Consider the following 26,740-nt stretch of genomic DNA (forward strand, 5'->3'; position numbering starts at 1 on the left):
GGGATATGGCTCAAGTGGTAGTACACTCGCCTGGCATGTGTGAGGCACTAGGTTCAATCCTCAGCACCACATAAAAATGAAAAAAAAAAACTAAAAAATATTAAAAATTCTTTTTAGATATACATGCAGTATATGTCGGCATACTATTATACATACCTGGAGTATAAATTCCCATTCTTGGGGTTGTGCATGATTTGGAATTACACTGATCATGTATTCATATATGAACATAGGAAAGTCAAATCTAACTCATTTTACTGTCCTTCCTAATCCCATACCTCTCCTTTCATTCCCCTTTGTCTAATCCTATGAACTTCTATTCTTCACTCCCCCTCCCTTATGAGTTAGTTCCACATCACAGAATATTTGGCCTTTGGTTTTTGGGGATTCTTATTTCAGTTAGCATGATAGTTTCCAGTTCCATCTGTTTATTGGCAAATGACAATTTCATCTTTAAAAAATATTTTTAATTGTAGAGGGCCACATAATACTTTGTTTATTAATTTGTTATGTGGTGCTGAGAATCAAACCAGTGCCTCACACATGCTAGGCAAGCACGCTGCCACTGAGCTATAGCCCCAGCCCCCCAAATTTCATTCTTACTGGTTGAGTTATTCCACTGGGTACAGATATCACATTTATCCATTGACCTACTGCAGGGCAACTAGGTTGGTTCCATAGCTTGGTTATTGTGAATTAAGCTGCTATAAATAAAGGTTGGTGAGGATATGGTGGGAGAGATACTCCTACATTGCTGATGGGATTGCACATGGTTCAACTACTGGAAAGCAGTATGGAAAAAACTTGGAACGGAAACCACCATTTGACTCAGTTATCCCGTTCCTCGGTGAATACCCAAAGGACTTAAAATGGGCACACCACAGTGATGCAGTCACCTGAGTTTGTGATCTTGATGGTCCCTCTGAGTGCAAAACCCTGACTGCTCGTGAGTTCTGAGAGGAAGCAAGAAGCATATGAGCTTTACAAAGAGGAATGTCCTCCACTTGTGCCTTGGTGTAGCCAAGCCTGCTTTGCTTGACATTTGTGGGATTGGACAGGAATGTAAGTCTTCATCTCTTTGATACTTACAGACATTTTGATTAAAAATAGTTTGAAAAATTAAAAACAAAAATAGGTATTTGCAGCTGTACTGAGTCTCCACCCAGCTTCCAGTGCAAGGGCCAGCACCTCTGCTCCGGGCATGCTGCCCCTGTGCTCTTGTAGAACACGAGAGTGACAGGTCTTTGTGGCATTGCTCCTCTCCCAGGTTTCAGTGGTCAGATACTCGGCAAGCATCTCTGACGCCACAATGAGCAGTGAAGTGGCAGTGTTCGATTCAGATCCCTTCAACAACAAAACACTTTGTTCTTAAGCCCCCCACCCCACTTCCCTCTGGACATACACCCAGAAATCTGTGGCTTGGAATGCTGAGCTGGCAGCTCCTCCCTCTTTTCTGCTGCTCTGGGCATTTTTGCTCCTGATCAATTCTACTGTAACCAATATCACTTGTATATCTGAATGTGTTTGCCCCATTGCATACTCTTTTATATCTGCGTGCTTGCAGGGAGTCTTTGAGAGGGGAGTCATTCTGGGGAAGCTGCCGTTCCTGCCTCAGGATGTAGAGATGTGGGCGGAGGTGTCCTTCAGACTCACAGTTCCACCTGCAGCTGTTGCTGCAGCTTGAGGTAGGGCTACAGGAAGGTGCAAAGCATCCCTCTGGATGTCTTTAGAATGGCTCAGGGAGGGTGGTCCAGCAGAGTCCCAATGATGCCACCAACCAAGCAGGTGAAGAAAGTGACTAACGATTGGGATCCTAAACGTTCCATAAAGGCCTGTGTGCTAAAGGCTTTATCACCAGCCATGGTACTGTTGGGAGAAACACTGATGTAGGTGCCCTAGTGGGAGGAAGTTGGGTCTTCGTGGTGTGCCCTTGAACCAAGTCCTGGGATCTGGACGGCTCCTCTGATTTCTGGCTCTGTGAGGTGAGGAGCTTGCTCCACCAGGCTCTTCTGCCATGAAGAACATTACCCTGAGTCCAAAAGCAATGGAGTCGAGCAGCTGTGGACTGAAAAAGTCACAATAAGTCTTTGTTCCTCACAAGTTGACTATCTGAGGTATTTAATAACAGTAATGGAAGTCACAGTAGCACAGCTACCAACTCCAAATTTGTAATAAACTAAAAATCAACCTTCAAAGCTCCATTTTTTTTTTTTTTTTTTCCTCCCTCCCCACCTTCTGGAAATTTTTTCTGCATCTTCATGATAGTTTACTAGTTTCCTGTATAGAGAAAGCTTAAATGGAATTTTCCACAGAAAAGGCCCTCAATTAACATTAAAGGGAAAAAATGAACAGGACACAGTAAAGAGAAGAAAACCAGATATTATGGGGACATTATTCCAGACTGTTGTCTTTCGTTTTATGAAAATGATTTATTTTAACTTGGCATAACACTCTGGGTAACTAGCTGACCAACTGGGTCGGTCGCATTTTGCCTTCGTTCTTTATAGCTCTACTATAAAGATCAGATCACTTAGAAGATGAATTTGTTAGGACAAGGGTCCGAGTACCTGCTGCCCTGCAGATAGGTGGGATGAGTCTACATTCACATGACATCTTCCTGTTGCCCCACACATCCTGTGAGTGTCTCATTTTTAAATATGATTATCTGGTCATAGTAATGCTGAATTATTTTATTTGCATCTCTTTGGTTACTGGCGACAGTGAGCAGCTTTTCATATGTCATTTACTTTGTGATTTTGTTTTCTGTGCCCAACTTCAGTTAGTGCACTTGCTTTTTAAAAAACTGGGTAATAGTATGAATTCTGCTGTGTTCATTCCCTTCTCCAGTTGGACTTTGCAGATGGTGTTTTATGATAAATTTTAAAGTCCTATGTTGTAGTTGAATTTATGAATATTTTCCTACATCTTTCTGGCTTTCGCATCATCCTTCAAAAGTCCTTCTTGCCAAAACCTAAATATTTGCTCACTTTTCTCGTTAGGCTTTAATTTGTTCCATTTTTATTTTGGTCTGAGCCAGAGTGGAACTTTTCTCTTAAATAAAGGGCTAGATAGTTTACCCCAGCACATTCACTCCTTTTACTCATTGATTTGCAATCTTAACATGTTCAGATTTTCCATAAATAGCTTGCAGTTACTTCTAGATCGGTCATTTCATTCATCTACTTACTTAGCACCTATCACCATAGGACTTTAATTGGTGACTTCATAATGTACCTTGAGTTGGTAGTATGAGGGCCTCTAAAGTGGGCCGTAAGGAGTTCTGATATTTATATTCTCTTAAAATTGGCTATTATCCTAGCAAATTAAGTCTGTTCATAGAATTTATCTAAAACATTTATATAGAGTAGTGATTCTTAACAATAGTATCCACAGGCTATCTATATCAAAAGTACTGGGGATGTTAAATTTTAGATCTCTGGGCCCTACTTGAGCATTCACAAAATGTTAAGTTGGGCTCAGGAAATTGTTTTCACGAGCTCCCCAGATGATTCTCAAGAACACCAAGAGACATCTAACACGTAAAATGTGAGCAGCAGCTAGGTCTTGATGTTTAAATGTTTAAAAATGGGACTACCATCTTTTAAAAATTACATCTACATATGTAAATACAGAACTATAATTTTTTTCTCAAACATTGAGCATGTATGTAGTTCCAATACTGCACCAAACAAGAATACAAGGCTAACTTGTTACACTTCAGACTTGACTTAAGATACATGATCCTGCTCCCTGGTTGCACATATATATCCCAAGTTGTTACTGTACTTTAGATCAGAGCAAAATGGTTGCCCTAGAGGTGCCCCAAGTTAGATTGTGGAGTAACCTATGTGCACATGGTGCAACTTGAGGCCCTTGACAGAGCTGCAAAATAATCCAAATACAAAGAGTATGGGTTGAGAGACAGTTAAGGGATGTCACAATAAATGTGATCAATCAAGGAAGGTCTTCTAGGTGGGGGAATGAGTGCCCTGTGACAATTAGAATTAAAGACACTGGCAGTGTTTGATTCTTTAAGATGCAATAGTATGCTCTTAAATCTGGTTAAGCTCCCCAAATTTCTTGTGCCTAGTCTTCTGTGCTATAAACACAAGCTAAATGCTTCAAAATTCAAGGTATCCTGAAAGTAAATCAACAAATTTTCTACCAGGGCTGGTTGCTCATGGAATTACAGGTATTTTGTTCAGTTTGTCTTTTGTGTTCTTTTATTTATTTTTTTGTTGTATTGGTAATTGAAACCAGTGGTTAATGCATGCTAGGTCAGCACTATACCACGGAGCCTTTTAAAAGTATTTGAAATGGGGTCTCACTAAGTTGCCCAAGCTGACCTCAAACTTGAGGTTCCCCCCATGTCGGCCTCCTGAGTAGCCGGGATTATAGGCACAGGACAAGCTTACCTTTAAAATATTTATTACCTATGCTCCCCTGAAGAACAGTGATCCAAGTCAAGACAGGACTTGGAATACAGCTAAATGCTTTATAACTGTCTTTCTGTGCCTACTGCTTGTTTCTTTAGATTCGGGAATATCCAGTTGACGCCCAGAACAACCAGCTACCCTTCTTACGGAATCCGGATATCTTGGTGGGAGAAAACGACCTCACTGCCCTCAGCTATCTCCATGAGCCTGCAGTTTTGCATAATCTGAAGGTCCGCTTCCTGGAGTCCAACCACATTTACACTTACTGTGGTAAGTGGGGCATCTATTGGCTGTGCATATTTGGGAGTGCCTATAATCATTAGATTTAACTATGCTCAAGTGGTTAAGAACCCCGATTTTTTATATGCATCTTTCACCTTGGCCTTTGGAAAGGTTTGTAATCAGTGCATGTGGCTAAATTTGGCTGCCCTAGCCTCTGTGGGATGACTGATGCTGGTCACAGCTCAACTAAAGAAATGACCTATAACTTGCGGGATGGGTGGTTTGTTTTTTGGTCTCGGGGTCTGAATCCAGGGGCTGTAAACCCCTGAGCCACATCCCCATCCTTTTTATTTTATTTAGAGACAGGGTCTTACTGAGTTGCTTAGGGCCTTGCTAAGTTGATGAGGCTGGCTTTGAACTCATGATCCTCCTGCATCAGTCTCCTGAGTTCCTAGGATTACAGGCTTGGGCCACAGCATCCAGTGGGGTGGCCAGTTTAGAGGACGTAAGTCTGCTCTGGTGTGCTGGCTCATGCACATTCCCTCGCCACCCAGCACACGGCTAGAGGTGTGTGCCTGACTTGTGCTTTCCAGTCAAAAGTTCTGCCTTTCTCACTTTGTCACTTGCCTGTGTATCAATGCGATGCTTGATGAATATTGAGCAAGCATCCATAACAGATGCATGAAAGAGTCCTGAAATAGTCATGTTTTTCTTGAAATTTCTCCTTTTTCCTGTATTTCAAAGGTTTGTTTTTCCCCCTTCTCCTTTGAATATTGGTAGATGATATGGCAAAAATAAGACCGTTAATTGAGAAGCAGATAACTTGAAGGTCAGGCTGGGGAGTGGGCCAGGGTGCCTCCGCGGGAGTCGTCCTGGTTGTGCAGGGAAACCCTGGTCACGTTTGGGATCACAGTGATATATCAGCTGTCAGGTTTTTTAAAAAAATAATTTTGTTTAGCTATAGATACATAATATCTTTACATTTTTTTTAATGTGGTACTGAGGATTGAACCCAGTGCCTCACTCATGCTAGGTGAGTGCTCTACCTCTGAGCCATAACCCCAGCCCAGGGTCTCTTTACTTTCCTGTTCTACTTGGGTTTGGAAGTGGTGGGTCAGTGAGGTGGTCAGGGGAGCTGTTCTGCCAGATTGTAGTGCTTGGGAGGTGTGGTTTCTCAAAAGCTCCTTCCTCCTGCCTGTTGGTGGGAGTTTGAAAGATGTGACCAATCATCAGAACTTTCAGTAAGCCCTCCCATAAGATGATTGAGGAAGCTCTTTTAGGAAACACGGCTCAGTGGCCATCTGCTTCCAATTTAAGGACTCCATCCGAGTCTCCCGAGTGTCCACATTTATCCAAACATGCTTCGGCTCCTCCAGGTTCTGCTCTGTGTTAGGGGACTGATCAGAGTGTTCCCTCTTAACTTTTAGAACATCCCGGGTGAGTGCAGTCAGCATTCCCAATTCATAGTTGAAGCAACCCAGGCATTGAAAGGCTGAACAACTGCTCAAATCACACCGTAATTGATCCAGTAGTAGACCTGAAGATATGTAAACATACTTCCTATCCATAAGTTGTTTGTATTTTAGTTAAGATAATCCATACACAAATGAGAAATCCATTCCTTGTCGGCTTTTAATTCTTGCATGGGGTTTTAAATCTCTCTAATACCTATTGGCAGATTTAAACATCTTCCATCTAATCCTACAACCCTGCACATGTCTATCTTTTGAAATCAGTTTGTGGAGCATTTGTTATCATGTGGGTATTGCCATACCCTAAGGCTGCAGGATAGCTGGACCCTAAGCTTATCTGCATTGTTTTCACCAGGGTCTGGCACAAAAGCGCACAATTGTCTTAAGTGGAGTTGTTGTGACTGATGCTGTTGCGCCCTCATGCTTCAGGTTCTATGTCTGAACAGGTGCTTTAGTCTGATTCCCTGAGACAGCTGAGCTGCCAGACTCTGACCCCCTGTCTCTTTGCAGGCATTGTGCTTGTTGCCATCAACCCTTACGAACAGTTGCCAATCTATGGGCAAGATGTCATCTACGCCTACAGTGGTCAGAACATGGGTGACATGGATCCCCACATCTTTGCAGTGGCAGAAGAAGCCTACAAGCAGATGGCCAGGTGAGGATAACTCAGCACAGACATTCTCCCTGGGAGTTGGGACAGGAAGGGGAGTTGCTGTTTCTTTACTGCTGAGGCTCACAGTGGAGTGGTGAGACTGGGATTGAAGAAACATTGGGAAAAGTCTACATTCTGTTTCCTACTTCATTCTCTCACTTCATTATCTTACTCTTACGAACTGAGAGCAGAGGCTCCTTAGCTTACTTGATTCTTTTGAAAAAGAGAATACAGTCCTTACATTTCACCTTGACTTTCTGGTGCTCTTTCCTCCCCTGCTGTAGTGGAATCGTTCTAGAGCACCTCTGTGAGCTCTATGTCCAGCCTGCTCTACACCTTCTTACTGCAGGATCCTTTGTGAGGGAGGACGACTCCTTGACAACTTGAGGGTGGAGGTAAAAACTTAGCCAGCAGCCTGGAAGCAGAATTCTGATTGAAGCCCTTGAGTAATTTCTCAGTGTTTCTCTAGCCATGAAAGATGGGTGCAGGTCTGTTTCATTAGAAAATGGGCTTGGTGATGGTCTCAAGTTGTTGTTGCATCATATCAGGAAAGATCTTTTATTTGGGGGGGAATTCATATCCCAGTTAATACTAAAATGTTGAATTCTTTGATAGTTCTTGCCACCTCTAGAGAGTGTTTTAATGGACCTTGCAACATTCATACCAAAGTCCTTTGGCAGTTGGACCATTTATATTAACAAGGAGAATGAGTGATCTCTGTGTAGGGGAGGGTTCTGTTTAAGGTGGTGTGGTTTCATTATAATTTTTAGTCCAATAAAACTATGAAGGAAGACTTTTGTAGGCTACTGACCTACGATGTTTCATTCCAAGTATTCAGATGAGCATATGAAAGGTCTGCTTCATTAAAGACACAGGAACTATATTCAAAATAAGCAATGACTTGAAGGAATGGAAAGTAGAATGACTTACAACTTATCTTCAAAAGTTCCACTAAGCTGATTGCAACCTTTGACCTTTCTAATGCCACATGCTGTATTAATCTGATATCAGGGCTTGACTAGGAATCTTAGTGGGGCCAGCTTGTTGACTTACACCTCCTGATAGTGTGGTCCCAGATCAGATCTTGTGGTGAGATCACTTAGTGTGTTATACAGCAGACGGCCCTGTTTGGGTGTCACTCTTGAAGATCATGTGCATGGCAAGTGGGGGATAGGGCTGGGGACTGGGCAGGCTTCTGTGTTGTGGGAGAATTACTTAAGCCAAGTCTCCATTTGCTTCATATGGAGATAATGCTTCATTTACTGTCAAGGGATGGGTTTTTTTTTAATGGTTCTAAATCAAGGTGGCTACGGCTTGGTTCTTAAGACTTCATGCTGTGCTTTAAGTTTGGATATAGCTCTCTCAACCTTGTTCATTCATGGATGCCATTGACACTGGGGGTGGGGGTTCAGCTCATTCTCTTCTCTTAGCCCATTATACTTACATATGGCAGAAGTTGCTGCCCTTCACACAAGGGCTGCTGTAGCTTGCAAGTCTTCTAGCCTCCAGCCTACCTATGTGCTGGGGTCCACTTGGCTCTGCCTGTGTTCCTCCCTCCCATGCATGAAGCTGGGCCTGTGGTTCTTGTAAACTGGGATTATTTCACTTGTTGGAGGCCTTGTTCACACCCACTGAGGAGAAGGGGACATGGGGGAGTCAAGGGTGGTGGTGGTGATACCGTCTTGCCTCGGGTAATGAACTTGGTAAGTAAGGGGTTTGGATGGTAAAGCTGGACCAGGACTCCTTTAAGGTTTTACTCATTTTATTCTTGGGGTCTCAGTTTGAATCGAGTAATCTTGAAGTTTTGGTGCGATATTTTCTCACGAATATGTGTTAGAAATATAAGGTCCAGTGCTCGTGGCCACAGATGAGAGCTGGTTTTGAGCTGTTACCAGCAGCTTGGGGTTTCTCATTGACCTAACAGATGGATTAGAAATCCCCCAAATATCATGTGAGCAGATGAGGGACACCTAATGGTCAGCTACAGGCAAGGTTTTCGCTGTGTTCCCGTCGTGGTCCTCCTCTCTGGAACATGAGAACGCATCCTTTCCACAGTGCTGGTCGACTGCACTGTGCTCTTCCTGACTCGTCGGAACTGTCAGAGTAACTGTAATGGTCAGGAGGCCAAAGCCTAGCACAGTGCTTTGGAGGAGCCTCCCTAAAATCTGGGTAAAGTAGAAGGTCTGGGAGGCTAAAGTTCTGAATGACAGTCTTGGGGGACTTGCACTCCATGATTCTTTCTCTTGATTGGTTAGGGACTGGATTTTTCATGATGGGTCACACATGAATCCTTCAACTCTAGATACCTGGAAATGGGGGAACACTGTCAGAGTATGAGGGGTTTAATACAGACTTTTAACTCCTCCTCAGAGTTCTAGAAACATGTAGCTAGTGCTGGTAGAAAGGAAGAGCAGAGACCAGCAAGAGAAGAGGATTGGTTCCCTGTCCCCATCATACTCACCAAGTCTAGACTTGAGTAAATGCAGATTCACAGTAAAGAAAAAACTTATAATAGTATGAAACAACATACTTAGGAATTTTATCCCCTGCACAGAACCTACAGTTCCTAGGGGAGGGGAATTGACCTCCACAGCTTAGCTTTGGACCTTGTATTCTTTCCTTCATTTTTACCTGCCTCAACTCCAGCCTCACCCTCTATTAGTGAGATGGCACTAATTTATGAAGTATTACTTGGTAGACTCCATACTGGCCAGTAAGAAAGTAAGATCTCCCTACTTCAAGCAGGAGCTCAATTGTTAGAGAAGATATAGGTAGGCCCAAAAGGCCGTACCTGTAGTAGGTATAAATAGAAATGGGTGCCATAGAATCATGTGAAATGATTTTGGAGATGGTGTTACAGATGGTCCAAGGAAACTTTATAAGAGTTTAGGTCCTAATGAATGGTAGCTGCTTAGAATGAGAAGGTATCTAGGTAGTGGAATAGTGAGGCCATAACTGAGAAGTGGGTCATTAAAAGGCATGGTCAGAAAACTACAGTGAGATGCTACTCCCCATCTTCTATACTCAAAAAGACACAAGAGTTGGTGAGGATGTGGAGAAATTCAGTCTTCCTGTACTGCTAGTAGAAATGTGAATCGATTCAGTCACCTTGTAAGAGTCTGGGAGTATCTCTAAAGGATTTCAATAGTTCCCAGTGATTCTACCCAAAGAAATGGGAACAATACATTCTCGTCAAATTACAGATGTTCATGTTACAACCTAAATGTCTATCTCTGGATGAATGGATAAACAAAATGGGGATTATTCACACAATGGTATGTTAACATATTGTTGAAAACATGGAAAGTGAAATAAGCCAGATACAGAAGACCACATATTGTATGACTTGGTTGACAGGAAATGTCAGGAATAGGCAAATCTTGGGGAGACAGTTACTAGTGTTTTCCTAGGACTCTAGGTTTTAGGGGAAATGGGTTGAGGGATGAGATGAAAATGTGCTGAAAATGGTTGTGACACACAACTCTTTAAATGTATTAAAAATCTGAATTGCTCACCTTGAACAAATGTTGAATAACATCAATAAAGCTATCATAAACAGGTATGGTTGGCATGATCCCCAGGCAGGTTTAACCTATACAGTGGGTACATCTGTAGAGAGTTGTGGGCAAGGTTGAAGACAAGGTGAGGCCAGATTGTGGAGACTTTTGGTTCCTGGGGTGAACTTGGAATGAAATATTTTATTTACAGCTACATAGGTGGCCAGATGACTTTGGGAAACACTGGATTAATTAAGTGGCCCATCTTTCTTTAAGCAGAGATTTACAGAGTTGGTTGACATGCATTCTGAGTCTAAGATGGGAACACATTACTCTGAGTTTGCAAATTGGGCACAAAGCTGTTTGCAAAGATTATCTCAAGGGGCTAATGTTCTGTGTAATACTGTTTGGGAAATTCTAGCTTAGAGCAATGGAGAAATCATAGAGTTGCTTGGATAGGGACATAATGATACAAGGGATGTTCCAAGAATTTTTCTGATGGGTCCTATTTCATAATGCTTTCCTTTATTTCCAAGGATAAGAGTTCTGTCTCATGAGAAGCTTAGTTTGTTGTGGAACATAACTTGTCAAAGAACAACTTATATGGAATGAGAAACAAAAAATTGAAAAATAGACTATGTGGCACTACATTTGTTATGTACACTTCACTCTAAGGAAGACAAAAGTAGCAGTTGGAACATTAATGTATCTAATTCTCACATTTGCCACGTGAAACTGGTTACCTCATGATATTGATAGATACTTGGACATTGAACAATTCTTGAAGATTATGAAGTTAGGGAATGTGTAGGGATGGAATCCAGACCCAATCTCTTTGCCCAAAGCCCTCTGAATTAGCCAGAAAGCCATGCTACTCTTCAGCTACTCTTCAATTGTCTGTTTGTTGGCCTGGACAGTTTTGTCAGATCAGTGATTCTTGTCCCCAGGACACCATTGAGGGCCATCGGTGGAACTTTTCCCTTCTAGTTCACCCATCTGATTCTGCATGGGGGTAGTTTTGGTGCATTGACCAGCTTCATTGGTGGGAGTGGACCATCTTATGGGCTTGACTGGGTCTGATATCCTTTTTTGAGCTGTTTGTGTTTTGTGTTGCTCTTCTGAACAAGAATGGGATGGGAACACTGCAGAGCAAATCTTTCTGCTCAGGTGGCCAAGGTAATTGAGCACCCACATTCCCCATCTGTCTGCTGTGTTGCCAAGGTGTGACTAATAATGAATGATGGGATTGCTGTTGCCTGGAATCTTGGGGGGTGGGAGACTGAAGCTAGATACACTTGTGTCATGAGGCTGGAATGGTGACTGAAACAGGCTTGCCTGAGTGGGAGCCATTATACAGGTGGGGTTTTTGAAGCCCATGAGAGTGAAAGCCTGTGCCCAGTGGGAATAGCAGTTCCAGTTAGAAACCCTGATGGGGCTGTTGAGAGAATCTTCTCAGTTTAGGTTCCTACAAATGCAAAGAGTAGAGTATTTGAATGCTCTCCAGGGGAAAAGAAATGAGCATCCATAGTGAACCATGTACCTGCTATTTGGTAAGCAGGCAGAAAAGGTTTTCAGGACGGTGGTATGAGTAGAAATGAGACTCGACTGTAGGCAGTGACAACTCGGAGTAAGCACATTGGCCCCTCCTTGGGCAATGGAGAAATTCCTCATTATGGGTATGTGTTGCAGAAATAAGGTGGAGTGAGGAAGCTTTTTCTTTGGGATTCAAACAAACAAAAGAACTTGCCTTTTATAGTCACTGAGGTAGAATGCTTTGGTGTAGTGTGAGAATAGGTTTGGGACTTTACAGTATCTTCCAGGCTGCAGATTCTGTGTGACATATCTTTGGAGATGGGGTGGGGAATTATACATAGATGAGCTAGATCTACAGTTAGCTTTGTGGCAGTGGTTTAAATAGAATATCAGCTTCTTTAATTTTGATGCAAGGAGACTTGTTCTGGGCTCTAAGCAGTTTATGGAAGTGAAGTGCTTCCCCACAGAGCCTCAGGTTTTCAGTATGAGAACATCATCGTGCTGATGAGAGCAGAGCCAAGTTTTGTCATCTCATAAGTTTGCTGTGCCAAAGAATCCAGAGCTGTGTCCTGGTAATCTTGCCTCTCCTGACCTCTGTGGCTGACACTGCCCTCACTCTTTAATGAGAACATCGACCTTACCTTGGAGGGTTGAGATCCAGTGAGAAGTCACGAGGAACATCTGAAAGTTGTTGGGTGCTGTCAGTCATTGGGGTGCAGATGGCATCACTGGCTGTTGGCTGCAGCCAATGAAGGAATCCCTGGGGGAGTCTGAGTAGGGAGCGATGACTAGCTGAATTTTTATAGTAACATCTGAAACCATGACTCAGCCAACTCTGGGTTTTGGCTGAAGTTTTGTTTCCCTTTCCATTCATTGTGGTTCCAAGTGAAGACTATCCTTAAGTTGCTTCAGGACATGGGATAGAAAGTGCTCCAGATATCTGAACCGGGAGCAGCTTTTACTCTTCGTTGGCATTCTTCTCTCTCATGCTCTGAGTGTTGGAGACTATGCAGACTCTCCCCAGGATTCTCTGTACTGTTGACCTGTTCCTATTCTTCCATGTTCACCTGGGTCTCCTTGTTTGTGGCCTCCCGCCCAGCTATGCCGGTGCACACATTTCTCCTCTAGGGGTGCTATAAATTAAGGTCTATAGTATCATTGTGATCCTGTCTAATACTAGATGCTGCTGTTTGTGTCCACATATCAATGATGTGCAACTGGTGTCTTTTGGAAGACAGTGGGCTTATTGTATTTCTAAAGTTTGAGTGCACAAGGAAATTAGTTGTGAATGTGGCTAATATTGACATACCATTTTTTTAAAGTGGTAAGTAGATATTGCCATCTCTTTAAAATTCTGCATTTAGAAAAGGACCGTGTAGTTTTCTTTGTCTAATTTCTGTGATCCTGCAGAAATCATGTTTCTAAGAATGATGTATTGGCAGGGTACCCAGCATACTTCAGAGTTAAATCCCAAATCAAAACTATGAAAATATACTTAAGTTCCTTAAGGTTAACTCTTTATATTACGTGGGGAATCATAGCACATTAGAAAGGAGCCTGCAGTCTTCTGGTAGAAACTGGTTGCACACATGTGAATGCCAGATAACATGTCACAACAAGTGGTATGTGAGTGCCGCCCGACCTTACTCGGTACAAGTGACTGTCTTGTGTTTTTAGTCACTTGAAGAAAAATTTCTTTTGTAGTTGGCAAAATATTTTTATTGGTGTTGAGGACTGAACACAGTGCCTCACACGTGCTAGGCAAGCGCTCTGCCCCACTGAGCTACAGCCCTAGCCCTTTAGCAGCTTTCTCAGGGATTTCTCCACTGCGTAGTGCTCTGGCCCATCTGTTTGCTCTCACCTGTGGGCCTGAGCTCAGTCCTGAGCGGTTGTCCAGGACAGTAGGCATTTTCTGAAACATGGCAGTCCCTGCTGTTGGCCTTCTCTATCTCCCACTATCTGCCAAACATCCTGGCTATCACAGCCTGTCCTTAAAAGTATGGCTTTGCAGAGAGACACTCAAATTCTGTCACCAGTGGACACCATCTGGCATCAGTAGTCACCGGAGGGCCATGCTAAATGAAGTGAAGAGTTAATCCTTACACGGGATTTCTGGGAGGGGGAACTTCAAATGCATTAACACAGGCATTTTATTTCCAGTATGTCTGCAAGCCTCTAAACTTCTACCCCTTCCACCCTCATACATGATTAAGAATGGCATTACAGCTTGGAGTTTGGATTTATTACCAATAAATTGCACACTTAAAGTACAGTTAAACATTGTAGATATGATCTGACACATTGTGATTGTGATGTATGTATGCACCTGTGAAACATCACCACAATCAGGATAATGAACATTTTCTTCCAAAAGTTTCCTTTGCATTTCTTAGTCCACCCCACTATTCCAGCCACTACTCATATGCTGTCACTGTAAATTGTAACTGCTTTAGAGACTTGTTACTTTTGTTTTGCACTTATGCAATTGATATTGTTAAATGTGCGGAGCCAGATTGTCACATTTTCCATTGTATAATCTACCTTCATACCTGTGGTCCATGATTTCATGAGTGTATGATTCTGCATTCTGATCTTGTCATCTGATGGACTGAGTGTCCTTAGCGTGACCCATGTGCAAATTTAAACTTTTTGGTGCCAGGTCTTACACTAAGAAGTGTTAATCTGAATGGATTCCTGTGATATGCAGAAGTTCCCCCACCCCAGGTACCACTCATTCACTGTGACAGAACAAATTACGTAGTCGGGAACTTAAATATTTTTAAAGTCGGATTAGAACCTGTGTGTGCACCCTGGATTGGTCAGACCTGACTGGCTCTTGATTGTGTCTCAGGTGGCTTAGCACAACCCCACTTAGCCATTTCACCTGATCAAGCTCCTGCACTTAAGGTGTCCTGACTTCTGAATGCCGCGAGAGCATGCATGAGTGCTCTTCCTTCCCAGGTTCCTGTGAGGCATGAAAGGGCCCAGGTGTGTTCAGTGTTACTCAGTATGTGCTGGGCTGCACCCTCATGGATGTAGGCTCTTGTGGTTACTCCACACTGTTACGGAGCCTTTTTCTGGTGTGAAAGTCAAACTTGTCATCCCATGAGGATTTTTTGGAAGCACTTAGTGGTGGGTGATATCTAAGATGTAGTTTTTCAAGGTATCTGAAATGATTCAGAGGGAAAAAAGGGCAGTGAAACATTAAGCCAGCAGGAGGGAACGACATTTCTACTTATATCCTAGTGAAGCCTCCACGCTGTGGTGCCCACTCTTTCCTATTTGAGTGCACATTCTCCTATTTGTATCCTAGAAGATTGCAACTGCAGATTTGTGTGGCATGCCTGAAGTCAGTAGCAAAGGAAGATACCATGACGCAGGGCAGCTAAGAGTTCAAGGTCCGAGGACAGGAATGGTGTCTGGGGTCCCAAAACATGGGAGCTGTGATCCTGAGCAAGCTCTACAGGTTCATCTCCATGCATAGGTGCCATGTCTGCCCCCATCAGAGGCGGGGGCTTTATGTGTAATTATCGATCACACAACTGTAATGAACCGAGTTGATGAATGAAAGTGCTTCGTGTAACTTCTGGTTTAGACTAAGTGGTCAGTGGATGTCAGATATGGCAATGATGATACTGATGATAGTAACGTTATGTCAGTGTCCAGAAGGACATGGTTGGAGAATTCAGAGTTGAGTGGGATTCCCTTTACAGGTCAGCATCACAACAGGCCACGTGAACCAGAGTAGTCTCAGGATGGCCAGTTTGTGCTCAGTGAGGTTCTTCCGGGTTTTCTTACGGGCTTGTTTTGGCAATCACCTGTAACTTCTACAATTCCCATTTCAGCCTTTCTGGAGGAAAGAAGCATCAACTGCACTGTGTTGAAACATACCTGTTGTGTACCTGAAAGAAGAGTTCTTTTAGTTCTGCCCTAAGAGTAAAATTTCACTGTTGATGGCTGGTCAGCCCCAACAGTAGTGCTAAAAAGTGGACAGCATTTTCCTTGGATGACGTCATCTGTAAGCTTAAGCAAAGGGAAAATGGCACATTACATTGAAGGAACTAATTGATCATCCCATTGCATCCCCAGTTGTGACACATACTGTCGAAGCACAGAAAGCTTTTCACGAGGGGTTGGAAGTGGTGGTCACTTCTGGTGCCTGTGGAAGTGAATCGGTTGAGAGCAGTAGTCTTCAGACTCCTGGGATATGCCGGTTTGGGGAAGATGATTTAATTGGAGGGTGCAAAGAAAATATGGTAAAACTTTTTTCCCCCTACATAATTTTCAGAGTTAAAATGCTTGTGTGTTTTATAATGGGCATAAAATCAGTTGATTTATGGTTTCAGATGTTGCTATAAAAGTTCAGCCAGTCATTGCTCCCTACTTACTAACCTCCCCAGAGACTCCTTCATTGGATATATCCAACAGCAGCCAGTGATACCATCTGTAACACGGAAAATGGCTTAAATTATGTTGGGGGAGGCATACTTACAGTTTTCATTGACAGAGGAGTGTGCTTAAAATAACAGATGGCTAGTTTAGTGACTAAAACCACACATGCAATAATCTTTGGACTAGTTCGTGTTCCACATTTGAAAAATGGAGCCACCTGCTATGGTTCCTGTCAGTGTTCCCTTTACAATGTGAAGGAGTTGAGAAAAAGTGGCTGACTGTGTAACCTACAGGTATCAAACTGAGGGTTATCATTAAGAACATGTGGCCATAGTGTTCTTTCTTGGCAGCCTTAAAGAGCCCTGATCTTTTTAGCTCGACAATTAGGACTTAAAGACCTCTGTTTTTCATCGTAGGGATAGTTAGCATCAAGTCTCAGTACATGACTGGGTCTGGCTTGCCCTTGGTAGAGTAAGAAGAGGCTCCCAGCTCCTCAAAGGAGCAGAGGATCACTGAGTCCTGTTCCTGAATCAGAATCTCCAGGGTAGAACCCAATTTTTTATTTTTAATGCTTCACAGGTGATTAAGAAAGGAGCAAGTCTTTGGACACTTGGAGTAGATGAGTACCCGTGATTCGAGGGACTCTGAACTGGTGCTCATAAAAGAATCTTTGTCACAGGTTTTGATTGTCTCTCCGATCTGTAAGCTGTGCTTGATCACTTTTGACAGCTAAGTGAATTAAGGATCTGAGAGAGGGTTTTGATCTAGGAAAGAAGTTGGAAAGAGTAGGAAAGCTTGGTAGGTGGAGGATGCTCCAGTTTTAGAAAATGCCTCACCTCTTCCACAGTCATTCTCAGCCCCACCTGCATCTGAGAATCATCTGGGAAGACTTTAAACTCTTCATACCCCAGCCTCACCTCAAAGATTGTGACTCGGGTGTTTGTGAAAGGCTCCCAGGTGCTGTCTGGGAGGCAGCTTGAGAACTGTGCTGAAACTGCATAGCTCAGTGAAACGATCTGGGAAGTGAGAACTCCTGTGTGGCTGAGCAGTGGAGCAGAAAGGCCCTCAGGCAGTGTGGCATGGCAGGAGAAAGCCCATGCTATATCCTCTGGAACTTCAGTGGACAGGCTGAAAAGCAAATGCCTTTTATCCCTGCTTGGCTCCTGCCCCTTTTATAGATCAATGATGTTGGAAGCAAGAGGAGGGGTACCTACAGCCAAAAGATGACAGAAATTAATTTGGTCCTCTGTATTCCCAGAACTAGAGAATAAAATGTTTCATGATCGATGACTTGCTTTTAAAAAAAAAAAAAAAAAGTCCCTATGGTTAAAAAGGGAATTAACCTTCTTCAGAAGAGCATGTACCAAGAATACTTAGAATTACAGGATATCTTTAGAAAACACCTTGAACCTAGTAGCAGAAAGGGGGAGAGGGAAAATCTCAGGCACCCAGTGGCTTTTTTTGATGATTCATCCTTTCCAGCTGAGAATAGTTGCCCCCTAGCCTTGCGATCCTGAGACATTGTTGAGGAATGCTGATGTAGGTATGTGGACTCTTCATTTAGTTTAAATGTATGGTACAGATCTTCAGTTAGAATATTGGGGATCAATATGTGCTCACTGCTTTGTTCTGCTTCCCCACGGGCTCCTTGGGAATCCTAGAGTTTTCCTCCATTTGTCATTGCACATATTGATCCATCAGAATTACCTGACATGTGCAAACTCTAGCTCAGCAATTCAAAGCAGAGATTTTTCTTGCCATTTGTGTGAGGTTGTCATTTCTACAGTTTCATTCATCTTACTTGTATTTATAGATCCTCTTATTTTATTTTGCAGAGTGTCTATTGATGTAATGGCATAGAACAAGATTGCTCTTCCTGGAACTTGAAGGTTTTTGAGGTTAAATCCTGTAGGACAGGAGTTCTGCTTTCAACATCTTCAGTATGGGGTATCTAGTAGTGGCAGAAACTTCCAGTTGACTCAAAGCAGCTATTCTGTGTGAAAGTTCTCAGATGGACAGGTCTCTACCTCTCACCAGTCACATTCAAGGGTCTGTTCCCTGGAGCAGGCACTGAACAGACTGCTCTGGGAATGATCATTCAGTCTCGCCCAAGCTAAACTCTTCCTGGTCTTACTCGCATTTATCACATGACAGCAGACTATTCTGATAAATTTGACGGAAGTGTTTTCATAACTTCATCTGGGATTCTAGCTCTGGTCTACACAAAACAGAGGATCATGGCCCTCCCATTCTCCTGGGATCTAAACGATTGAGATGTATTCCTAGAGATGTACTGTTTCTTGCTGTGATACTTAATAAGCTAACAGAAATATTCTAGTGCCTCTGCTGTGAGCTGTGGTCACATTGTCACATTGGTTTGTTAGGGTACCATTGTGAGGAGTGGCGTTAGCCCGCTGTAGTCTTAAAACTTGTTGAACACCTAAGTGGCTGTGTTCATTGTAGAATCAAGGTTTTCCTGTTGTCTGCAGCTGTGTTCATTGTAGAATCCAGGTTTTCCTGTTGTCTGCAGCTCTTCATTTTACAACTGAATTGGGCTTGATGTAGTGTTTTTAAAACTAGTAGAACTTGTTTTGAGTGTCACCGTAGTAACTGACCAAAATGACTTTTTCAGTGGACCTCGTAGAGTTTAATTAGGAGACTCATAAGAACAGAACAGGTAGTTTACTTTTAAAACAAGAAACATAAGAGACTCTTCAGCTTTGGCATGGAAGCAGTTCAATCCACTATTTCCCAGCCCCATCCTCTGGGTCCATTAGCTTCCTCCAGTGATCCTGATCTGTCGGTCACAAACCATAGGAGGCCAAAGCTGAGCTTGGGCCTCCCCTTGAAGGCATGGCTTCCTTAGTCTGGAGTAGTGGTTTCCCCTAAGCCTGGTCTAAACCTAGGAAGCAGGGGGAAGGGCAAGTAGGGGAGTGATGACACTGTAGGCTTTCCCTAGTGCCTTTGTAGAACTGCCCCTGGGCTGCTCTCCTGGCTCCCTTGGCAGGGGGGACCTCCTGCATCCTGCCACGTCCTGAATTCTCTGATCCTGCTGAACATGGAACCTGATGTCTACCCCCATCCCCAAATCTGGCTCATGGAATCTGAATGGGCATAAATGACTTTCAGATGTCCCTTTCTTTGCAGCAGCAGTCAGGATTTTAATATGATCATGCTATGAACCATTTTGTTGGACTGAGTTGAACTTTATGGTACTTTGCCTTTGCCTTCCTATTATAAGAACCCTCTTGAGACAGTTTAATGTCCTGAGTTGAAGGAGTATGCCACGAGAATATGGAAGAGAGAAGCATACTAACACATCTCAAGTATTTTTATGCTTCATTGATAAGCTCTTTATTTTTCTTTTTTAAAAAATTTTTATAAGAGGGAATATTTCCTGGTATCCTAACACAAGAGCATCATTTGCCATTGGAATCCTATCAGTTTTGTAGTTTTGGCAATGAAACCACAGGGAGGTAGGGCATCTTGTGTAGAGCGTGTGGCTGGCAGTTGAGAGAGAATGTGAAACCCGGGCACCCAAACTCCAAACTCTGTGCTGGTAATCTCTTGGTATGCTCCTGGGTTTCTGGCTTGGGAAACTGGGTGAATAGAGCTTCTATTTGCTGAGACCAGGAAGATTGGAAGGAAAGAGATACTCTTTGAGTTGGGAAATAGTTTATTTGGGACATCTTCAATCTGAGATGAACTATCCTAACCCTGCCATCCAAGCAGAGCTGTCTAGTAGTAGAACGTATGATGAAGTTCAGAAAGTTCTTGATCTTTGGATGTTACTTAAAGCTTTGGGGCGGGGTTGGTGGATGATGATAGGAGTGTGTTAAGAGTAAGGTGGCATTCATCCAAGGAATATTGATGCTCAAAGCTCTGTACAAGAGGAGGAAACTAAGAAATCTGGATTAGCAACTGAGCTAATGCCCCCTCCATAGGGGCAGTTTGAAAAATGAGATTCTTATGTGAAAAGTAAGTTGGCGTGGTACTCCTGCATGAACTGGGTGTTGGTTAGAAGTAGAATGACCTGCAGTGTGAGGGACAGGACTGTGCCCCTCAGCCTCGTCTTTGAGGTAGTGTGCTGCACTCAACATGATCTTTAGCATTTTTTGTTTATCCTGCCTTTAGTTTTGTGAGCTCTTCACCTCCCCCCACTTCCTTTATCTTCATGGCTCCTCTGTATAACTCCAGGAGTGTGGAAAGGCAGCTGGTCGAGAGCTGAGGCCCTGAGAGCACAGAAGGCTGGGCCAAGGTCACCAAGTCATGAGATGTAGTGCAGGTGCTAGATCCCAATTCTGCCTGCTGCTGCAAGGCTCTTGCTGTTCTTGGCCGCCTTCTATCTGTGGAATGACTGAGAAGCATCTTGTATAGCTATGTCCTTCCCCCAAAGGGTACCATACATGTAAAAAATTAGTAGGCTCTCTATAGTGGGAAGTATACTCTGTGGCAGAATCTGCTGAACCAGTGTGAGTTGACCTGTTGGCCATGTAGTAACTGCTTGTGGATATCACAGTGCAGATGGCCCTTACACAGTGCAGGTGGCCCTTCATCCTCAGCACCTATACGTGTTCCTTGGTGCATACTGGGAGTGCAAGCCAGTGGTGGATTCTAGAGAAGTATGATTTTTGTTCTACCCTGTTCCAAGCATCTGTCTGCATGCTGTGAGTTCTACGAGGGTGACTGCTGGGTGGGCATCAAATTTGAGCAACATGGGTGCCCTTGGGTTCCACATGTCTCTTGGAGACAGAGTCCTTGAAATTCTAGGAGTAGACTGGTAACTGCTATATTAGTTTTCTTAAAAAAAAAAAAATCATCATGTCCCTGCCCTCTGACTTAGTTGACAGGAAAGGTAACTTTTTAAACAAAGAGGAAAAACTATTAACTATATATATTTTCAGCCTGTCGTCTGTGTTAAACCTCTAAAATGTGACTTGGGTCTTATTTCAGTTTTGATATGAAATGTCCTTCAGAAGCTTCTGTGTTCAGGGGTGGGAAGATGGAATTGTGAGAGCTGTAACCTAATAGCCCATTCTAGTTTGGATGGTCTGGGTGGTAACTGTAGGTTGGTGTGGCTGGAGGAGGTGGTCACTGGGGGTGTGACCTGGAAGGATGCATCTTCCCTGTGGCTCCTCACCCCTTTCCTTCCTTGCTGCTGTAAGGGAAGAGCTTCTCTCCACCGTGCTCTTCCCCCATGATGTTCTGCCTCACTGAGGCCCAGAGCAATGGTGTTGGCCGTCTGAACTGAGACTTCGGAAACTCTTGAGCCACATATAAACTTTTCCTGCTCTAAGTTGTTCTTAGGTATTTTGGTTACAGTGGTGGAAAAACTACCTAAAACAGGCTGTGGACTTGTATGTTTGCCCTGCTGCTGGAGTGAGGGCCCGACTCCCCAAGGCCATGCTGCAGCCTCTCAGATGGCCTTGGCTTTGCCTGTATGGCCTCTAGCCCTCAGATCCTTTCTCCTCACTGGCAGGGATGGGGCAGCATATCCGTTTCATGCTAAGTTATGTCACTCTGAAAATCCTGCTGGGAGAACTAGGAGTGGGACAGTTAAGGCTGTGGAGTATGGAGGGCAGAGATGAGATCAGAGCCATGGAAGGCCACTCCATGGGGAGGCAGATTCTTCTGCCTGATGGGAGGGGGAAAGCTAGATGCCCCTGCAGGGAGGTAGTAGGCGTGGTGGTAGGAAGTTGAGGGTATGTTCCAGGTGTTCTTCCTCACTTGCTGAGATTCCTGACAGTCTTAGCACAGGGCAAATAAAGAGATGTTGGATAAATGTATTTTTTCCCAAAATGTTGCCTAAAAAACTGGGGGTGAGGGGGAGGACATAAAAATAAGTCACATGTACTCTAAGCAAGTCTGAAGCCAGACTTGCTATGTGTGCTATGGATTGACAGCCTTGATACAGAGAGGTGCAGGTGGCTAGGTGAAGTGACCATGGCCCTTGGTAAACTAATGACCTAAGGAGCAGTGGTGGGCTACAGGGTTTGGGGTTGAGTGAGCTGGAGTGTGGCCTTAAATACTTAGGATACCACACTGACAATGGCACCCCTGTCCTGGTCTGTGGTGGCCATGGATAATCTCATCTGTGCTGCCTTATACTTGTCAAAGTTGGGGTGGGAGACACATAGGAAAAAGGGGGGACAGAATCGGACTGTAGCAGAAGGTTCCTTAGGGATTTTTTGGCCCATCTTGTTTTAAGATGATTTAAGGATCAGGGAACAGAGGACTCTTCCTAGACTCTGAGTTGAATGTGTGCTGAGGAATAGGATACCAGACTCCTCGATTCCAGTAGAGGAATCTTGGCCAGGGGCAGACCCCAGTTTTGTTCAGTGTCGTCTCCATGTGAACTGGGAAGCCTTCATACTTAAACCACCATGTGCTTGGCTCAAATGAAGCTTGTATCATGTCATCAGGGCAAATTAGTTTGAGACCATTTTTCAGTGAAGTGGCAAGCTAAACACCAGGCTCCAAGATGCTGGACCAGAAAATGAGTGACTTCTGATGAATGGGATAAGTCCAGAACAGGCTTGTGTCTTACACAACAATACAGTGGCCAGCAGGAAAAGGGTAGATGACGCATTCTGTAATGACCTGGGAAGAAAATGGGAGGGCAGTGAAGACGGGCTGGCTGCTGAGCAGTTTGTCCTCTCATTTGGAGTTTAGTCCACCTTATAGAAATCATGAAATATTTAGACCTGTGACTTCTGCACGTTTATATTGTATAATGGCTTAGAATGTCTCCAGTGCTTGCTAATGGTGACTTAGAAATCATGTTTACAAACTTTTTTCAAACTTAAATAAGGTTTTCTTCTGTAGTCTGCTATGCACATACACATGTTTGATTTACTGTCTTATCTCCCAAGTGAGAATAAATGACTCTGGAGTGTGACATGATTTCACAGTATTCTTCCTTCAGACGAGCAAGCATAGTAGTGCGGGCCAGGTTTTTGCAGGGTCTGGGGCATAGATCTTCATCTGAGTCAGTCAGAGGAAAGTGTTAGCTTCTTAATCGATAATAACTCTGTGATCCTTAAACTGCTTAAGACCTCCAATTATTGGCTTGAGTGGTCATGGAAAAGATGCCCCACTAAACCATTTGCTATGATGTCATGTTATCAGGACAGACCCCTTCCCGTCTGTAAGCAGTAGTGTGCCATTATGTTCTGAGCAGTGATGCAGGAGCTAGGCTGACACTTACCCAGCTCTGTGACCTCAGGCAAGTCTCCTCAGCTCTGTTTCCTCATCTGCAACATGGAATGACAATAGGACCTTCGGGATTGTCAGAGGATACTTACAAAACGCCTGGCATATGGAACCCGGGAAGGGACTGTATGAGAGTCGCTGTTAACATTATTTTCATAAAGCAATTACTTGGCCAGCCATATTCAGCCTAAAATTTTCATATTGAAAAATGAAGATTTTAAGTGACAAGACTTCCTGTTGCCCATACTGGCCTCTGATTCCTGAATTTGAGCAGTTTTCCTACCTCAGCCTTCCTAGTAGCTGGAACTCTACAGCAAGCATGTCTTTTAAAAGGTGGATAACTTGCACAAAACACACGTGCCAAGGATAAAGTGCCTCACAGCCAAATGAAGAAAAGTATACAGAATGTGTCATCCAGTGGAAGTCTATAAATGAAAGGGAAAATAATTCTTATAACAGATCATTTGAGGTCATGTGCAAGAAACGAAACAATTGCCTAAGTCATTTTGAAACCACAAATTGGTTTCTGATAAGGTAGATTTGAATTTTTCAGTTCCTTTAGGCAGTGAAAATTTAATGCTAACTGTCCTCTAGGAGTTGAGCATGCTAAACCAGTTTAGTGAGTGGTATCAGTTTTAAAAACGTTTGATTAGATAAACAGGCCTTTAGTTCAAATGTTTATTAGAAGAGACCTTGGGGTTAAGGGATTTCTGCACCATCTCAGCTGCTTTAAAATACTAAATGGCTTTCTTAGGAAATACGGGCATTGGAATTGTTCCTGAGTAGTGTGTGGTATGGCATCTTTTTAGTTAGATTTTGATGGGCTTGAAGTAAAAGGGATTTTCATTGCCTATGCTTGAAGAAAACCTACAATGCTACTTACATCCATAAGACATTTAACCCAAGAAAAATGAGAACACATGTCCACAAAACATTCTATCCATGAATACTCACAGAAGTGTTTATTTGTAGTATCTCAAACTGGCAATCACCCAAATATCTATCAACTGAAAATGAAAGAAAAAAAAAATCCATCCATTCCACTGAATATTGCGTCGATCAGCTACTTAAAGGAATGAAACGCTGATACATTGATCAATCCTATAAAATGGATGAACCTTGAACATTATGCTGACGGAATATAAGCCATTCATAAAAGGCCACATCCCATACTCCTTTTACCTGGGGTGTCCTGAATGGGCAAGTCTGGATATGAAAAGTGAGGGTAGGATATGGGGGGTGGTGGGCAGGGGGAAGCAATTGCTGGTAGTCAAGGAGTTTCTTTTCAGGGTGATATAGATGCTTTAAGATCGTTGGGATGGCATTTTTTGAGATGGAGAGGAAGGGTCTCTTGGACGGTATTGAGCCAAGACTTGATAAAGTGGACACAGGTGGAATGTGGGCAGAGGGGCAAATGGGACTAATCATGCATTAGTCCTGTGCTAGGTTTGTATTTCTGTATACAACACTACCTCCAGATGAATTCTCGGCCACACCTGCTAAGCAACATGCAAATAAACATGCCCATTTAAAAAGGGGTTTTCCCCTCCAGTTAGAACCTAGCCTCTAAAAATACAAGCTTTGTGAGATTTAAAAAAAAAAAAAAAAAAAAGAAACCCTTTGGAAATTGGGATCATGTTTGATTGGATCCTGGGCTAATGTGTTCTCGTGCACATTGCATCAGGCACAGCAAGGCAAGTGATAGAGCAAGACAAAATGGAAACATTTGAGCTACCTGGCAGCAAACTGTATCTGAAGGTCAAGATGGCCCAGCATTGTGATCTTCCTGGTGTCTGAGGGCCTTTCTCTGTTCTCTCTACACCAAATTGTGAATGAGCAGATGGGTGAGGTGGGCTTCCCTGTGTGGCTATGCTCCTTATGGTACTTCTAGGCAGCCAGGACTGGAGGCAACCCTGGTACTGGCAAGAACCTTGACGTGTTCCAGATGGGAACAAACCAAACATAAGGTGGAGCACAGTCCAGGTCTCCTGGCAGAGACCCCCCCACACACACACAAAAAGACAAAACTTGATGATACAATTGGAGCAGTTTACTGAGCAGGTGGGACCAGTGCAGCATTTGAATGAGATGTCTGCTTGTGTCAGTGGAACAGGAATAGGGGCACCGTGAGCTCCCTCAGGATGCAATATCGTGGTGTGTTCTCAGAGGAAATATCTGTCCCAGCAGTTCGGACTGAGGCAAGATCACAGGTTCAAAGCAGTCCTTAGCAACTTAGGCTGTAAGCAACCTAGTGAGACCATCTAGAAAAAAAGGGGGGTGGGCTGGCAGGGTGCTAGGGATGGGGCTCAGTGGTTAAGCACTCGTGAGTTCAATCCCTGGTATAAAAATAAATCTGGCAATCAGGTTTCCCTCACCCTGCTTTTCCAGCAATATTTCTTCAAATTCAAAACTTTGATAAGTGACTCTAAATGGTAAATTATTTTGTGTTTCACAAATAGGGGAATTTCCTTCATTATCACTAAAATAAACAGTTGGAATTGAATGAAAGCCCAGAATTTACTTGTTTTTAAGATTTTTTTTTTAAAAAAAGCTAATCTGGACCCGAAAATACTGAAAGATGGTTTTAATTACATTGCTCCCTGCTATAGCCATTTATGTGTGAGGACCCTCAAAACTCCTTTCCAAAGGAGTGATCAGTTATTCACATTAAAATGGTCACCCTACTGAAGGGAAGCCATTATTTAATTTTTGACAAAAAAAGGAGGTTGACGATTTGAGGTGATCACTCTTTGCCCCCCACACCAGGTAGTTACATACTTGGGCCCAAAAGTTACCTTTCAATGGAAGAGCCAAAACTCTTCAGTTAGAGCCCTTCTGGTCTCTGTTCCATGAATCTATTGTACAGCAAATTGCTGGCTCTGAACTTCCCAGCTGTGCAGTCTTCTCTTGGTCAAGATTGGCCTTGGGGCTGTCAGTGTCCAGACGTCTAATAATCCCTGATTCTAAAAGCTCTGCCGCATAGGCACACTCTCGGCCCTCTTGGAGCCCCTCTTTCTTGGTACACAGACCGCTGATTGTCTCTGCATTTTAACCCAAATGTCCCTGTCTCTGGAAGTGCTCGACATGAGTCCCTTTGAGTGTCAGCACCTCAAGGAGCAAGTTTCCTATGCTTAAAACTTCAATTTGAGCTGGGGTTGTGGCTCAGCAGTAGAGCACTCACCTTGCTCATGCGAGGCCCTGGGTTCCAACCTCAGCACCAAAGTATCCTGTCCAACTTCAACTAAAAACATAAATACTAAAAATAAACGAACAAAAAACGCAACTTTACCTTGTGCAGGTGTAGAGCGTAGCCAGACAGTTGCA

At 43.4% G+C, this 26,740-nt stretch overlaps 1 protein-coding gene across 5 annotated transcripts in view; it reads left to right on the plus strand.

Annotated features, from left to right (window-relative positions):
* Positions 1-26,740, plus strand: part of Myo5b (myosin VB) — a 301,342-nt gene that overhangs the window by 116,577 nt on the left and 158,025 nt on the right. For 4 of the 5 annotated variants that reach the window (XM_078030049.1, XM_078030050.1, XM_078030051.1 and 1 more), the window contains exons 3-4: positions 4,535-4,706; positions 6,641-6,785. In XM_078030049.1, the coding sequence (XP_077886175.1) occupies positions 4,535-4,706; positions 6,641-6,785 (317 nt within the window). Of the gene's footprint in view, positions 1-4,534; positions 4,707-6,640; positions 6,786-26,740 lie in introns of those variants that run through there. The other variant, XM_078030054.1, reaches the window with a different exon arrangement.

Source organism: Ictidomys tridecemlineatus, chromosome 13, assembly GCF_052094955.1.
Source record: "Ictidomys tridecemlineatus isolate mIctTri1 chromosome 13, mIctTri1.hap1, whole genome shotgun sequence".
NCBI classification, from domain to species: Eukaryota; Metazoa; Chordata; class Mammalia; order Rodentia; family Sciuridae; genus Ictidomys; species Ictidomys tridecemlineatus.